Raw genomic sequence first — 17,030 nt, 5'->3', positions numbered from 1 at the left:
GGTCACTATCACTGGGTTTCTCAGGGGAGGCCCAAAATGGAAATTAATTAAAATTTGTGCTGCACATTGTAATGGCCCTCCACCATTGTTGCTCCCAATATTAATTTTTATTGTGGGCCAGTTGGGTTCCCCAGGCACAGCTCCCACTCTGCCCTCCCTTTTGTCTGGCCAAAACGCTTTCATATCAAAGCTGCATATCAATGAAGTTTGCTATTCGTAAGTAGTAATTACAATATCAGCAGTTTTTACTGTCATTAAACAATGAACAATCATATTCTGATGAAGGAAACTCGCTCAGAGATTAAAAATGAATAACACACTCCCAGCCGAGGAAAAGATGCGGGGTTTCTGTTTGTCTGGCAGCTAGGTGATTTTTCAATCCAGAGAACAGAATGAAAATATAAAGAGGTTGTTGCAGAGAAAATGAGTACACTGGGAGGAAAAGGGACATACCTGAGTGCTAACTCCAAAATCACACAGCTTGACCTGTCCTCTTGTGTTTACTAGCATATTGGAGGGCTTCACATCTAAAAAGGGACCAGAAAAGGCCATGTAACTAATTCCATATATCTACAGCGTTTGTTCTTTAAAAGCACACACGCACACCACACCAAGTTGCAGAAATGACATCATCTGCTCAATCCAAAATTCAAATCACAAATTTAATGAAAAGCATTTTTTTTAACTGAAGGTAAAATGTAAGGTCTCAACTCCTCCAGTTTCAACACTTTCTGGTTTCTACAGAAGCAAGAGCTTATTTCAAGTGAAAGTGAAATCAAACTTTGGCTTACAACAACAGTAAATACACCCATCATCCTATCCGTAGTTTTTCAGGAAAAGGAGGTAGATAAGAAAAGGTAATCTTCCTGCAAAGAATTTGCACAAAAAGGATGAGTTTTGCTCTATATGTGTAATTATCAGGCTAATCCTCCCATCTAAGTAATCGCAAGGCCAACGGGAGGCCAACAGGGAAAAGTCATTCATATGCTACGGGTAACAGGTCATATCTGAATGAAACCAATGAGGAAATGAATGTAGCACTGCTATTTCCCATGTTTTACAAGGCAAATGTTACTTCAGATAATACTTAGAAATTTATCTAGAAGATGTGCGTATGTGTCTACATGCATGTGCTTATTAGTCTTTATTTCATTTATCCTTCTCCTCCCTTACATTATTTTTGACTGCTGTTACAGTTAACAAAAGAATTGAATAGATTTCACCAAAGCAGTCAGTCAGTCGCTAAGTAATGAAACAAAGGATTTCTGTGAAGCATCGTCAGTGACAACAATGAGTCTTTTCAGGAATTCAGGGAGCCCAAAAAAGCCATCCAAGGAGGACAAGAGCATACCACTTTTGGTGGTATAGAGCAGCATCTGCTTCAATGCATCTTTTATGGCAAAAGTGGTCTAGCAGAGACAACTGGTTATAGTTAAAACAGCATATAATCTCAACTACACTGACACTGAACAGGAGACAATTTTTTGGTGTAACATTTTTTTAAAAATTGTAAATGGGTTAATCTTCTCCTGACCTTCCATCTGGCAAAAGGGTACCACAACAAAGTATTTTGCCAAGAGTAGATACTTAATTCAAATTTCAAGTTCAAACACAGCAACTATTACTGAATCATACTTATGTGACAGGCAATGTGCTAGGCATTTTCTTATACAGTAGTTCATTTAGCCTGATAAATGTTATTAGCCTCAGTTAGCCTGATAACTGACATTTGAATGTAAATTCCATGAAGACAGGGACTTTGTCTCTTTTCTTGACTACTGTACTCCTAGCCCCTGAAAGAGTGACAGATATATTTTAAGTGCTCAATAAACATTTGTTGAATGGATGAGAGAATAAAGAATGGAGACCACAAGTACATGTTGTGGTTGAGGATTCTGTTTCAGTGATGAGGGGTGAACTGTAGAGCCTGTCTCTGTAGCAAGCCCTTCAGATACCACACACTATAACCTCTATTGGGAGGCTCTAGGAATTCAAGTTGGTATGTACAGGCAGGTGTAAGCTCTTTTTATAGGTATCATCACCCCAAGAAATAAGTTCACAGGGTAGGAGTATACTTTATACCTCTTAAAATGTATCCCTTCCAAGCACAGTATCTTGTTCAGTGATGGATGGCTTTTTAAATGATACATTAAATTTACTAATACATGGCCGGGAGCAGTGGCTTACACCTGTAATCCCAACACTTTGGGAGGCTGAGGCAGGCAGATCACTTGGGGTCAGGAGTTCGGGACTAGCCTGGCCAACATGGCGAAATCTCTACTAAAAATATAAAAATTAGCCAGGCATGGTGGCGGTCATCTGTAATCTCAGCTACTCGGGAGGCTGAGGGAGAATTGCTTCAACCTGGGAAACGGAGGTTGCAGTGAGCTGAGATGGTGCCACTGCACTGTAGTTTGGGCATCAGAGAGAGACTCGTCTCAAAAAAAAAATTGCTAAGACAAATGTCCCCTTTACCAGCAAGTCCCTGGTCTCTTGGTGTCTAGTTTTCTCTAATTTTTCAACATAATTCTTATACCACCATCATATTAAACCTTAAATATACCACTTTCACTAAATCATTTCTCTCCTTAAGGAGGAGGTTAAGTATTCTCTGACATGCCCGCCACCAACCAGAACATGAATTCCTTAAGAATAGGGTTGTGCTTTCAAGTGTGCCCCAGCAGTTAGCACAACACATCATAGACAGCCACAGTAGACACTTAAATGTTTGCTGAACTGAAACAAATGTTAGATTCTACATAGTTTGGTCTTATTTTTCGAATCTAGTTCTTATCATGGGCCCTGAGTTTTAAATATTTTTCTTTTGGACAATTTGTTCCTTTATATATTGACATCCTAAACCAGGGGTGTACAATCTTTTGGCTTCCCTGGGCCACATTGGAAGAACTGTCTTGCGCCACATATAAAACACACTAATGATAGTTGATGAGATAGAAAAAAAAATGGCACACACAAAAAAATCCCATAATGTTTTAACAAAGTTTACAAGTTTACGCTGGGCTGCACTACTCAAAGCCATCCTGTGGCTCCTGTGGCCCTGCGGAGCATGAGTTGGACAAGTCTGCCCTAAACCATTCTTAAGCCACCACATCAGATGGAGACAGTTAATGAACAAATATTTTGAGCTCCTGGAAGAAGGTGCTGCCTGGAAATTAAGAGCTATGCTAAAAGCAGCAAATCTTTAGTTTCAATCAGATACATCTGACTTAAGTGGATCAATGGAAAGAGAAAATAATAAAACAACAAAACTGCTAAACTATATTCCAAAAGACAAGGTGTAAATAAGAACCTGACTGCATTTTTCCAGCTTTCCAACATTTTTTTAACGTACATGTAAGCCTACTGTATGACTTCACACATTCTCCCCTCAACCTGGTTTTCAGAAGTACTTTATGTGTGAAAGTAGTAGACATCCAGTCATCCTCAAATCAATCTTTGCATTCCAATGAGACTGTTTTAATCATTCTTTCAAAAGAAAAAAAAAAACCCCTCATTAAGGCTTTGTTCATTCTCTTTTCATCATCTCCCTCCCACTCCCAGGTTTAGAAACCTTTCCTCCATATTTTCCATTTATCTGAATCCTGCCCATCCTTCATCTCAGGCCATCAGTCACTATCTTCTTTGAATTGCTGTAGTGTCTACTGTCTGTACCATTTGGGACAAAGCATATGATTTATGTATGTAATGCATGTATGTATGTATTTCAGAGACAGGGTCCTGCTATGTTGCCCAGGCTGACCTCAAACTTTTGGGCTCAAGTGATCCTTCTGCCTCAGCCTCCCGAGTCAATGGGACTACAGGTGTTTGCCACCACACTTGGCTTTTATGACATTTTATACTAAGAGTTACTTAATGTATTTGCTGTTATCAGTATCATCACTCAAAGAATTAGGTTCACAGGGTAGAGTTTAATTTATACATCTTCAAATGTATCCCTTCTGAGCACAGTATCTCGCTCACTGGTTGACAGCTTTTTAAATGATACATTAAATTTGCTAATATAAATGTCCCCTTTACCAGCAACCTTGAGATAATTTGAACCTAACAGCCCCCTTTAACAAAGTCAATGAATCTGGGCTAGGAGACAGATAACCTGGGTTTTAGTCTTTTTGATGCTGTCACAAATTTGACACATGACTGGCCTTGGCATGTGATGTTATAGTTTCCAACTCTGTAGGGAGATAACAGTTACCATGTCAATATTTGAGAACTGTGAGGATTAGATGAGATAATGAATGTAAAATTGCTTTTTAAACTGTCCAACATTCTATAAGTGTATTATTATTATTAACTGGTAATTAACCAAGCTAGAAAAAGTTGTATATTTCATTCTATTTAGAAAATAACTTCTATTGCTACAGTGGCAATTTAAGCTGTATTTGAGTAAAATACTAGCTCAAAGAAAATAATTTCCAAAGCCCAGTAAGTAGGACTGTAAAACCAATGTGATGTTTATGAGGAAACATTTTTACCAGACTATATGCACCCTTTCCTCAACAATGCTACTGAGATGGTTTCCCTAGTTTTACACTTGCTCTATTATAGTTTGTGTTCAACGCAGCAGCTAAAGTGATCCCTTTAAAACCTAAGTCAGACATGTCACTTCTTTGCCTAAAACCTCCAAAGCCTTTCCAACTCGGTGCAAAAATGGAAAGTCCTCCCAGAGGTCCCCAAGGCCCTTGTGAGCTATCCCATACTCTCACCTTGCCACTCTTTTCCATGCCAACTCTGCTTCAGCTCACTGGCCTACCTGCCAGGTATGCTCTTGTTTTGTGGTTCTGTGTCTGTGAAATATTATGCTTCCACAAATTGTATACCTTTGCTTTAGATTTTTGCCTGAATTTTTCTCCTTTGCTTTAGATTCTTACCTTTTTAAGGGAAGCCTTTCCAAACCACCTGGTATGCAGTAGCAATACCCTCCCACCTAAGATACTTCCTTTCCCTTTTCTTCTGCTTCAGTGTTCTTAACATTTAGCACCATCAACATGCTGTATTTCTACATACAGATCTGTTAATTCTCAGTACTCCTCTCTTAAAGGGAAGCTCCATGAATGCATACTTGGTCTGTTTTGTTCACTACCACATCTAGAATGGTGTCTGGTACATACAGGAAACAATTATTTATTGAGCAAATGGTGAATAAATGCTATCTCTACTAAACAGGTGAACTAACATGCTGATCCATAAAAGCATGAATTTGGCCTGAGAAGGAGTTCCATCTTTTCCCATTTAATGGACTACACTTCAGAATGAATACATTTCAAAATGACACTTAATTCTGAGAAGAATCCATAGTCATTTAAAAGTACTCACTCACAAATATTTACTGATACCTTACCAAGTGCCAGATATGGTACTAGGTGCTGTGGAGAGAAACATGAGTAAGACTCCATCTCTGGCCCCCAGGAGCACGTAGACCAAGAAGCAGTTTGGTATATTCTTTGAACAAAAATACTGCTCATGAGATTTTAGGATAACAATATTGTCTATGTATATTCTAAGTGGGGTTTTCTTTCTGAACAATAGGGATGTTTCTTTTAATAAAGACAATGAAAGTTATGCAAATAAATAGCTCCTAAGCTTGGCTGTGCATATTTAAAAAATAAAGCTTTTTGTGTTCCACTCCAAACTTATTGAATCAGAAACCAATCCAATATAGCCTGGTCTTCAGGCCAGCATTTAAAAGACCAACATAACTTACTGTATTTCCCTCTGATTTAACTTCTAAAAAGTTCAGAATGTCTGAAGAGAAATTTCTTGTTTCACTTTACTTTTTGAAATAAATCTCATTACAAAAATCAATTTTCCTGCGGCCATTTTGAATGTAGTTTGATGAGTCTGACGAATGTCTACATCCATGCAACTACACCACAATCAAGATATAGAACATTTCCATCACCTCAAAAGTTTGCTGTGTTTAAAGTTTAAAAAGTTTAAAGTACTAGACATTCAGTCATCCTCAAACCAATCTTTGCATTCCAACTGGACTGTTTCAATCACTGTCTCAAAAAAAATCATGAAACCTTTGTTCATTCTGTTTTCATCATCTCCCTCCTACCCCCAGGTTTAGAAACTTTTAAAGTTTTTAAGCTCACCTCAAAAAGTTTGTAAACTTACCTCAAAAATTTGCTGTGTAAAAGTTTAAAAACTTTACAGTCAATTGCACCCTGACCCCCAGCCTTTGGTGAATCACTGAGTGGTTTTGTCATTATACATTAGTTTTGCCTCTTCTCATAAATTATAAACCCCACAACATGTTATTATTATTATTTCTTTTTTGAGACACAGTCTCACTCTGTTGCCTAGCCTGGAGTGTGGTGGTGTGATCTTGGCTCACTGCAACCTCTGCCTCCCAGGTTCAAGTGATTCTCTTCAGTCCCCTGAGTAGCTAGGATTACAGGTACCTGCTGCCACCTCCAGCTAATTTTTGCATTTTTAGTGAGATGGGGGTTTCACCACGTTGCCCAGGCTGGTCTCGAACTCCTGACCTCAAGTGATCTGCTTGCCTTGGCCTCCCAAAGTGCTGGGATTACAGGTGTGAGCCATCGCGCCTGGCCATGTTATTATTTTTCTTTCACAATCTGATGATGATTGTTGGATGATATATCTGCCATTATAATTGAAATAGGTGTCTTGAAACACTGTACAGTTGTGTCTTGCTCTTTTAAACAGTTTGACATTTGTGCTTTTGATTGGACTGTTAAGATCATTCACACTTAACGTAAGTATTGATATGGCTGGGTTCAACTCTATTTGCCCCATCTGTCCTTTGTTCCTTTTTTTCTTCTTTTCCTGTTTTCTTTTGTGTTAGCTGGGCTAATTCTTAGCATTCCACTAATCTCTACTATTTGCTTCTAAGCCAGAGGTTGGCAAACTTTTGCTGTAAAGAGTCATAAAGTAGATATCTCAGGCTTTAAGTGCTACAAGCTTTTTGTGGTAACTTCTCAAATTCTGCTGATGTAGTGCAAATGCAACCATAGGCCACAAGGAAATGAATGGCCATGACTGTGTTCCAATGCCATTGTGTTAAAAACAGGCAAAGGCCCAATTTCTGCCCATGGGTTGAATTTTGCCAGCCTGTTTGAAGCTTTATTTATTTATGTCTGTTCTAACATTTACAATATGCTGCTTTAACTTCTTACAGTCTACCTTCAAGTAATATTAGGGTATTTCATTTATAATGTACAAACCTTACAATAATATATTTCCACTTTCTTCTTCTCATCTTTTATTTTCATACATCTTTCCTCTATGTACACTATAAGCTCCATAATATTATGTCTTTATTTTCCCTTTATATAATTATATTTTAAAGACATTTAAAAGTTAGAAAAAATCTTTTTATTTATCCATGATTTGTGAAACTATTTATTCTTTTGTGTAGATCTAACCATCCATCATCAGTTTCCTTCATCCTAAATAACTTCCTTTAACATTTTTTTTTTTGTAATGCTGGTCTACTGGCAACGAATTCTCTCATATTCGTCTTAAAAAGTTTATTTAGCTGTTTATTTTTGGGAAATGTATTTGCTGGGCACAGAATTCTGGAATAACTTTTTTCTTTCAACATTGTAAAGATGTCCTTCCATTATCTTCTGGCTTGCATAGCTTGTGACAAGAAGTCGGCTGTCATTCTTATCTTTGTTTCTCTACTTAATGTGCTCTGTTTTCTGTGAATATTTTTAAGATTTTCTTTTTAGTCACTGGTTATCAAAATTTTGATTTTGATGTGCTTTGGTGTGGTTCTGTGTTCATGTTGGTTAGAGTTCTTGAGTTCTTAGATCTGTGGACTTATAGGCTTCACCAAATTCAGAAAGTTTTCAGCTATTATTTCTTCAAACAAAAAAATTATTTTTTTGTTTCCTTTTCTCTTTCCTCTCCTTTTGAGACTCCACTTACACGTACATCTTAGACTTCTTGATAGTGTCTCAAAGATCATTAAGATTGTACTCATTTTAAAAAATATTTTTTCTAGTAGTAGGAATGAGTAATTTTGTAGTAATTTTGGATAATTTCTAGATCTTTAACTTCAAGATGACAATAATTTCTTCTGTAGTGTCTAATCCAGTTAATTCCATCAATGAAATTTTAATTTCAGATATTTTTCATAATTGAAAAATAAATGTTCAACTTGTTTCTTTGTCTTCCATTTCTCTCATTATGCTCATGTTTCCTATGAATTCCTTGAGCATATATAGTTTTTATAAAAACTATTCTAAAGTCCTGTCTGCAAAGTCCATTATTTCTGGTGTGTATGTGGGAGGGGGGCATCTATTTCTATTGATTGATTTTTTTTTTTCCCGGTTATAGTTTTTCATCCATAATCAGAAGAAAAAGTCTTTGCTTGTCTACTTTTTATGTGGATGTTCAATGTTGTGGATCTTGTGTTGTCAAGTGCTGGATTTTATTGTAATCCAGTATGTTGGACTTGATACTGGCAAGTAGTATAGCTGCTGAATACTGACAGCTAAATCATTTTGAGGCTGATTTTAGAGCTTTTATTTTAGGAGAGTTGAGAGTAACCTCTATTACAGGGCTAGTTTAGCCCCACTGCTAAAGCATAATCCTTCTAATGTCTTTCTTGAGTTCTTCAATGTGTTTAATGAGGCCTCTCTACACTGGATTATTGGAATTTAAGATTCCCAACCTTGTATAAGTTTTGGGAATTGTTCAGCTTACAGTTCCCCAGAAATTTTCTTTTCTAAACAGTAGTTGCTGTCTAGCTTTGCAGGATTTCACTCTATAAATGCAGAGGCTGATATTAGGCCAGACACAAGGAAATGCCTATGCAAATTCTAGAGTTCTTTCTCTGCATGTTCCTGCCTTTCTAGGACTCTGCTCTGTAAATTCTAGCCATTTTTGGTCTCCTCGAACTCCAAATTCTGTCTCTTCAGCTCTTGTTTGGGTTTCTGTGCAGAAAGCTTGGGTGATTATAGGACTCACTTCATTTGTTTCTGTTCTCTCAGGGATCACTGTCTCACATTGTCTGTTGTCTAAAGTTTGAAGATAAATGTTTCACTATTTTGTCCAGTTTCCTAATTATTTTTGGTGGAAGGCAAATCCCATAGCAGTGATTCTATGGGCAGAAGTAGAAGTATCTGTTTTGTTTTGTTTTTTTTGAAACGGAGCCTTGCTCTTGAAACCCAGGCTAAAGTGCAATGATGCGACCTCGGCTTACTGCAACCTCCAATGCCGGGGTTCAAGCTTCTCCTGCCTCAGCCTCCCAAGTAGCCAGGATTACAGGAACCCACCAACAGGCCCGGTTAATTTTTCTACTTTTAGTAGAGACGGGGTTTCGCCATGTTGGCCAGGCTGGTCTCAAACTCCTGACCTCAGGTAATCCACCTGCCTTGGCCTCTCAAAGTGCTGGGATTATAGGCATGAGCCACCACACCTGGCCAATCTACAACTCTTAAGAATAGCTCCAGGGGCCAGGTGCAGTGGCTCGTACCTGTAATCCCAGCACTTTGGGAGGCCAAGGTGGGTGGATCATGAGGTCAGGAGATCGAGACCAGCCTCGCCAACATGGCGAAATCCTGTCTTCACTAAAAATACAAAAAACTAGCTGGGCGTGGTGGCGTGTGCCTGTAGTCCCAGCTACCTGGGAGGCTGAGGGCTGAGGTAAGAGAATCACCTAAACTAGGGAGGCGGAGGTTGCAGTGAGCTGAGATTGCACCAGTGCACTCCAGCATGGCGATAGAACAAGACTCTATCTTAAAAAAAAAAAAAAAATAGCTCCAGGAACACTGAAATGATTTGATTTTTTTTCTTGTTTGTTTTCAGCTTCACTCGAAGCCATAGACAATAGCACAACAGATTAGGCGGAAAGATTACTTTTAAGGAGGTAGTTATATTTATGCTTATTTTAATGCAATATCAAGTTATGGAAAACAAACAGCAATTGAAGGCATACAGCTTTTCATTCAGTTCACTTAAAAACATCACAGCCTTTCTTCTGTAAGCAAAGCACAGAAAAGATGAGTCATTAAAGTGACTGATTATAAATGGCAATCATCAGGGCAGATGTAAGTCATTTTGGTTTAATCAGGCCATTAATTATTAGGGTTTATCAATTAGTTTTATTGAAGGCAAGGGAGCTCAAATGAATACTAGGGCATTGATTTTAACTGAGACATTTTCTCAAAGAAAATACAAATGAGGTGTGTTGAAGCCTGGAATTATAGGTCCTTTTCATAGCACTAAAGAGAAATAAGTTTCTTCTACCGCAGCACATAAACCTTTAGTGAAAAAGCAAACTAACTTATTCTCCTTTTGCATTAAAAATGAAATACCACGTTTAGGTGTTTCCTAATTTAAGGTTTAGGTTTAAGCTATCTTGGCCAAGAGATGAATATCATTTTGGAAATAGTAAGATAAAGGTACAATGCAAAGTGACTCATTTTTAATATCCAATACTCCTTATCTTTTTCATTTTAAAAGATTTAGTCATTTTATGCAGTAGGCTTTTATAGGCATCAAAATAGATTCCTGTGGGTCAGATTCCCTTAAGGGAAGCAGAGTGATGCCCTGGAAAGTGCCCCTGCATATGGACTGTGAGACTGGACCAATCATTTAAACCTCTCTGAGCATACATGTACGTGTGGGTGTGTGTACTCACAACACTCACATGCTCAGTGTTGAGTACACAATTTCACTTAATTCTCATAACAATCCTGAATTCTCACTGACGACCTTGCCAGTGTCGGAAGATATCATCCCTGATCTTGTACATCATATCCTGTACATGATATACTGATATCTGATATCTTGATATCTGATCTTCCTACATTGACAAGGATGTTAAGAGAATGAAGTGAGCCCGTGTGCTTAGCACTGCTGGTACAGAGCTAGAGGTCAGTGAAATGCTGAATGAATCAAACGAATGGGAAAAATATTTTGTAAACTTGAATGTACCAAATATACTACAAAGCTACTGCTTTGTAGAATCGGTAATGATGACTTCCACTCTAGGAAATCAGGATGTGGATCATTTAATATACTGGCTCATATCCAAATGCTAAATGAGGTTAACTTTCATTATACCAGCTCCACCTGAAGGCAGGCTTCTTCTAGGATAGCAAGTGTGTTCAGCTGGGATCACAGAAGAGTTAACATTATACAATCACAACATGTGTCTCCTGTCACATTACTGTCCCACTCATTCAGTGAGATTTCACAGCAAGCTGGGCTTTTTAACGATGATGCAATAAATCTTTGAGTTGCAGCAGTGACAGCCCAAGTAGATAATAGGTGGTTATGATGCAGTTCCATCCAATAACTTGAAGTGCTTAGATGATTATTAGAAAAATATCAGGGAGCAGAAATACTGGAAGAGTTTATTAAAAGGGCCTTCAGTCATGCTAAGGATAACTGTAGGTGGTTTTAGGTAAATAAAAATCAGCCTCAAAGTGTCCTTAAAAATTAAGCATAAACCTATCATATAACCTTTGTAGTCACTATGTGGTCATTTTCCTACTCTGTCTTTAACAAAGTATGAAACAAAGTATGATTCATTACACTAATCATACACTATATACCAACAGCAAAATAATTATTTCTTCTCAAATCTGATATGTGCTAGATGGCCTGATAAACTATGATTTACAAATATTTACAGAAATATACCAATTCCACTCCTAGGTATTTACTCAAGAGAAATAAAAATACAGAATCACAAAAAGACTTGTGTATGAAAAGTAGTATTATTCATAATCGTCCCAAAGTGGATACAATGCCAAATGTCCCTCTACTAGTAAATAAGCAGACAAAATGTGATATACCCATACAATGGAATACTATTCAACAATAAAAAGGAATGAACTGCAGACACATGCTATAACACAGACTCATCTCAAAAACATCATGCTAAGTGGAAGAAGTCAGGCACAAAGATTTCATGTGGTATGATTCTGCTTATACAAAATGTCCAGAAAAGGCAAATCTTTTCTAAGAGTCAGAAAGTAAATTAGTGGTTCCCTGGGGCTGAGGACAGGAGGAGGGACTGACTGCAAATGAGCATGAGGATACTTTTTTGGGGTGATGACAATGTTCTAAAACTGGAATATGGTTATGCTTGCACAACTTCATAAACTTAGTAGAAATCACTGAATTGAGTAGGTGAATTTTATGGCATGCAAATTATATATCAAGAAAGCTGTTTTAAAAAATCAACCTCAAAACACTTGATTTCTCATTACCATTACTAATTAATTACTAATAAATAAATTGATAATCCATAGTTTCTGCAGGTACTTTTGTGGTCACTGTGGTCACTCTCCTACTCTACAACAAAGTATGAAAGATCAGTTAATTACATATAATATACTATATATCAATGGTAAAATGGTTATTTCCTCCTAGAACTGATATGCACTAGGCGTGATAAACTGTGATTACAAATATTTAAACAAAGATACTAATTTTAAAATGTTACTTCTGTGTATTTAAGATTATTTCCAAAAATGACTAAGGCTATGTCTATAAAATGTAAAAACAACTGATTCAAACATGAAAAATTTGATCCACCAACCATAGTTGCCTCAATAACCATAAGTAACTGCTCTGATTTTCAGGCTGGACTGACTGATTTTTTTCCCCCACTGAATTGACCAAATCATCTGTGGAAATTGGTATCATGTTGAGACAACCCATGTTGCCACCCATAACTGCTTCATGCAGGAAACTGTATTTTTACACATTCTGCACCAATTAGCCATTAAACAATCCACAGAAACAGCATCAAGCAGAAGCCTGCTAACAAAGGCCAGAGCCTCAAGAGCATGTGCTTTCCTGAAGTCTTCACAAAAGGGCTCCTCCGCCCACTGCCCAGCCCCTGCCCCCAGCACAATCAGGGGTCAGGGTGGGAGGTTACCCTTGGCTAGGATCTGGCTGGGTGCCAAGAGGGCTGTTCAAAACAAATAAAAGCTCCTTCACAAAACTACAGTTGAAGTTACTTAATGTGCTTTGTATAGGGAGCCAAATGGTAATTTCCTGGAAAGATTCCTTTTTTTTTTTGAGATGGAGTCTCACTGGGTCGCCAGGCTCGAGTGCAGTGGCACGATCTCACCTCACTGCAACCTCCAACTCCCGGGTGCAAGTGATTCTCCTGCCTCAGCCTCCTGAGTAGCTGGGACTACAGGTGCCCGCCACCACGCTCCACTAATTTTTGTATTTTTAGTAGAGATGAGGTTTCTCCATATTGGCCAGGCTGGTCTCAAACTTCTGATCTCATGATCTGATCACCTCGACTTCCCAAAGCATTGAGATTACAGGCGTGAGCCGCTGCGCCCGGTGTCTGGTAAGATCAGTTCTAAAGAAAATTGTGATTTTGTATCAGCTATATGCTTTCTTCTGTTAGAAAAGAAAAACCATACCAACTGAGGATTCTCTTTTTGCTGTGACCTATTCACATCAGGTGCTGTTGGTATCTCCAACTTCTACTTCTTTTTGGTCTTTGTTTTGTTTCATACTTAAAACACTTAATTTGCTCTGAACTTTTACATGTCTCACTGAATGCTCTTAGAAACAGACATGGTACAATTCTTACAGAAACATTTTTAAATGTGGCATGTGGCTGTTGTGGGATGATAATGGAAGCGGAAATAAACTTCTCTTCAACTTTTTCCCCCTATGAAGCAGTTACACTGTGTGAATACCAGGAAGCCACTCTCAGTTTACCAGGAGCCAGAGGGCGCATTAGCAGGTCTCCACTCCTAGTAACCTCTCCTAGCACTGTGCCTGGGATCTTCAGCAATGCTCTTTCATTATGTTTAATTGTCTTATGAAAAGAAAAAAAAAACAATATATCTATCTAGTTATTTCTTGGGGACTGTGTTCTAATGAATGAGAACAGCAGGTACAATTAAATATAGACTATGCTGACATTCTGCATTACAAATTCATCTGTGCACAACAGGAACATACTTAAGAGAAAACCACAATGCAATATAAAAGTTATTCTAATGACTCCATCACATAATAAAGGGTAGGTCATCCAAATATTCTTGCAAAGCCTTAAATAAAATTAAACAACATAATTAGCCATCCTCAATGGCAGTTATTGCCTAGAGTCTCATGATTCGGTTCAGAATGGAGGCAACAAACGTGGCTTTCCTTCTTCAATAAAGGCAGGGGATCTGGGGCAGTTACAAGATTAATAACACGGGCAAAAAGGCCTGAGCTTCTCAATTCTCCCTCTCTTAATCCTTTTGTAGTAAGTAAAAGAGATTTCCTTCTAAAGTGGTGAATCTTAGATTCCTACCTGTGATATGTACATATTCTGGTCAGTGTTTAGGAAAAGCCAGGTCTGGAGGAATGTGTACCTGCACAACTACTTCCCCAAGTCTAAGATACCACTGACTGTTAAGATTCCTCTTGACTATAAAAGCTTTTTGGGGAAAAAGGAAAGAAAACAAAGGAATACCACATTATACGCATAAATAAGATGTAAGACAGAAGACTTGACTTGGAGTGCTGTGTCCAGAAGACTAATCCTGGTAATTTGTTTTAAAGAAATAACAAAAAATTATGGTAGATAACACTTACTTGGCACTTAATATATACCAGGAACTGGGCTAAATACATTATTATCATATGCATTACCTCATTTAATTCTCATTATAACCCTTGAGATAGGTACTATGATTAACCCCATTTTACAGAGGAGGAAATTGAGGTTCAAATTAATGAAATTACTTGCCCAAGGACACAAAACCAGAGGCTTCAACTAGTTAAGCTCTTAAGCCTTAACAAACTGCATTATGTTTATGAGCTAAATCTTATTGAAACCAATAGGATGGATTATCCCAGCTTTGGCAGTGAATAGTTGGGTGATCTTGGGAATTTCACAAAGAAAATAGCCCAGATGTTTTAAGTTCTTTATACTCACAGGCTAATTTTCTAAGAAAAGGAGATGTAACAGGAAAGTTTGAGGAAGGTTCTAACTATTCCCTCTCACTTAACCTCTTGCTTCTTTTCTTGAGAAATAATTATTTGATATAATAATAGCTGTTATATGCCAGGCACGATGCTATGACCTCAAAGAAGTTAAGAAGCTGACCCAAGGTCACATAGCTAAGATGAATTAAGAGGAAGAACCAGAACTTAAACATGGGTCTGACCCTAAAACTAGAGCTTTTCCATTAGGCCACCAACCACTTTCCTATGACTTTTTCCTATGATATTTCCTATAACTAAGCAAGTGTTTTAGGCTGCTTGAGCCTTGATTTCTTCACCTAAGAATGGGGATACAATGATACCTCCTCAAAAGGTTATTATAACAAATAAAATTATACATACAATAGAGCTAACACAGTAGCATATACAAGGTACTCAATAAATGAAAATATTAGTAAAATGATTAATATTGTTATCGTTATGATTGTACCCAATCCAGAAGGAACTTAATCTTCCACCAGGAAAAGAGTAGATTGGATTTCCATGGTGCTGATCACCTTTAACCATGCCTTTAGAGAAAGGAAGAGACATGGAGAGCTCTTCCAACTGCTAAAGCTGTCTGTCCATTCTGCTTGGCAAAATGTCCCAAGGATAAATCTCTTACTTTAATACGAGAAAGGGGAACAAAAGATGACTTCTAATTTAGCCATATTACAAAAAGTTTCAGGAGAAAAACATTGTCCTCAGAAAATTATGATTCAATGTATTCATCCAACAAATATCCACTGGCATACAATCAATGCCATAAATTCCTCTACCAACAGAAATGACCCTATCATTCATCATACAGGTGCTCTCTCTCTCCCTCTGATAAGCTCCTAAACTTCAGGCTTGTGTCAGAGACAAAGCAATGATCAGAGCTATCTGTGGGGCTTGGTGAATCAAACATTCATCCACACTCTGGGGGCATCCTGCTGGGTGGATGGACAGAAGCTTACCCTAATGGATACTATAAAGACTGGTGAGCCAAAACACACAACGATCACACAATCTGCTTCAAATCCCAATCCCCTGCAAGGCAGAAAGCTTTCAGAGATGGGGACTGGGGAAATAACTACCCTCTTCCATTTGCATTTGTTCCTTGAATGACACAGGACGTCTTTCCTTCTTTCTCCTCTAAGGCTTCCATTGATACTCATTTTCAGAATGGAAGAGGGTAATTTCCCTCTTACTGATTTCCTAAAAGGGATGACTCTGCTTATGATCAAATCCTACCACAGAAGCATGGGAGAGAGAAAAACTAAGTCCAGGACAACCCTCTCTGATTAAGCTGTCCAGAGTCTGAATACAAGCAACTATAGAAAGATGATATATTCTCTTTTGTTGTTTACATTAAGCTTTTAATTTTGAGATAACTAGAGATTTACATAGTTATCTCAAAGTTTACATTTACAATGGTAAGAAACAACCCAGAGACCTCCTGTGTACCCTCCACCCAGTTTCCCCTAATGGTAACATCTTATAAAACTATAGTATAGTATCACAACCAGGGTATTGACACTGATGGTCAAGATGGAGAACATTTCCATCACCATGAGGATTCCTCGTCTTGCTCCATTTTAAACATTCCCTCTGTTTCCCATCCTCATTAGCCCCTGGTAACCACTAACGTGCTCTCTCCATTTCTATAATTTTGTCATCTCAAGAATATTATACAAATGGAATCATACACTACGTAACCTTCGTGACTGGCTTTTTCACTCAGCATAATGACCTGGAGATTCATCCAGGTTGTGTGCATCAAGAGTTCACTCCTTTCTGTTGCTGAGCAGTAATCCATGGTATAAATGCCCACAGCTTGTTTAACCATTCACCTGTTGAAGGACATCTGAGTTGTTTCCAGTTTTTGGCTATGATGAATAGAGCTGCAATAAACACTTGTGTACAGGTTTTTGTGTGAACAGAAGTCTTCATTTCTCTGGGATAAATGCCCAGGGATACAATTGCTGGGGTCATATGGTAGTGGCATATCTAGCCTTCTTTTTTTTTTTTTTTTAAATGTCAGCAGTGGAGGTGTATCATTTTACATTCCTACCAGCAATGTATTAGTGATC

General features: G+C 37.9%; 1 protein-coding gene across 20 annotated transcripts in view; it reads right to left on the bottom strand.

The window, feature by feature from the left end:
• Window positions 1–17,030, bottom strand: part of MAP2K5 (mitogen-activated protein kinase kinase 5) — a 273,801-nt gene that overhangs the window by 121,350 nt on the left and 135,421 nt on the right. For all 20 annotated transcript variants that reach the window (XM_023220742.2, XM_023220744.2, XM_023220756.1 and 17 more), the window contains one exon: window positions 454–527. In XM_023220742.2, the coding sequence (XP_023076510.1) occupies window positions 454–527 (74 nt within the window). The remainder of the gene's footprint in view (window positions 1–453; window positions 528–17,030) is intronic.

Source organism: Piliocolobus tephrosceles, chromosome 6 (assembly GCF_002776525.5).
Source record: "Piliocolobus tephrosceles isolate RC106 chromosome 6, ASM277652v3, whole genome shotgun sequence".
NCBI lineage: Eukaryota > Metazoa > Chordata > Mammalia > Primates > Cercopithecidae > Piliocolobus > Piliocolobus tephrosceles.
Note: the sequence above shows the minus strand (reverse complement) of the source record. Positions and strands in the feature narration are given on the sequence as shown.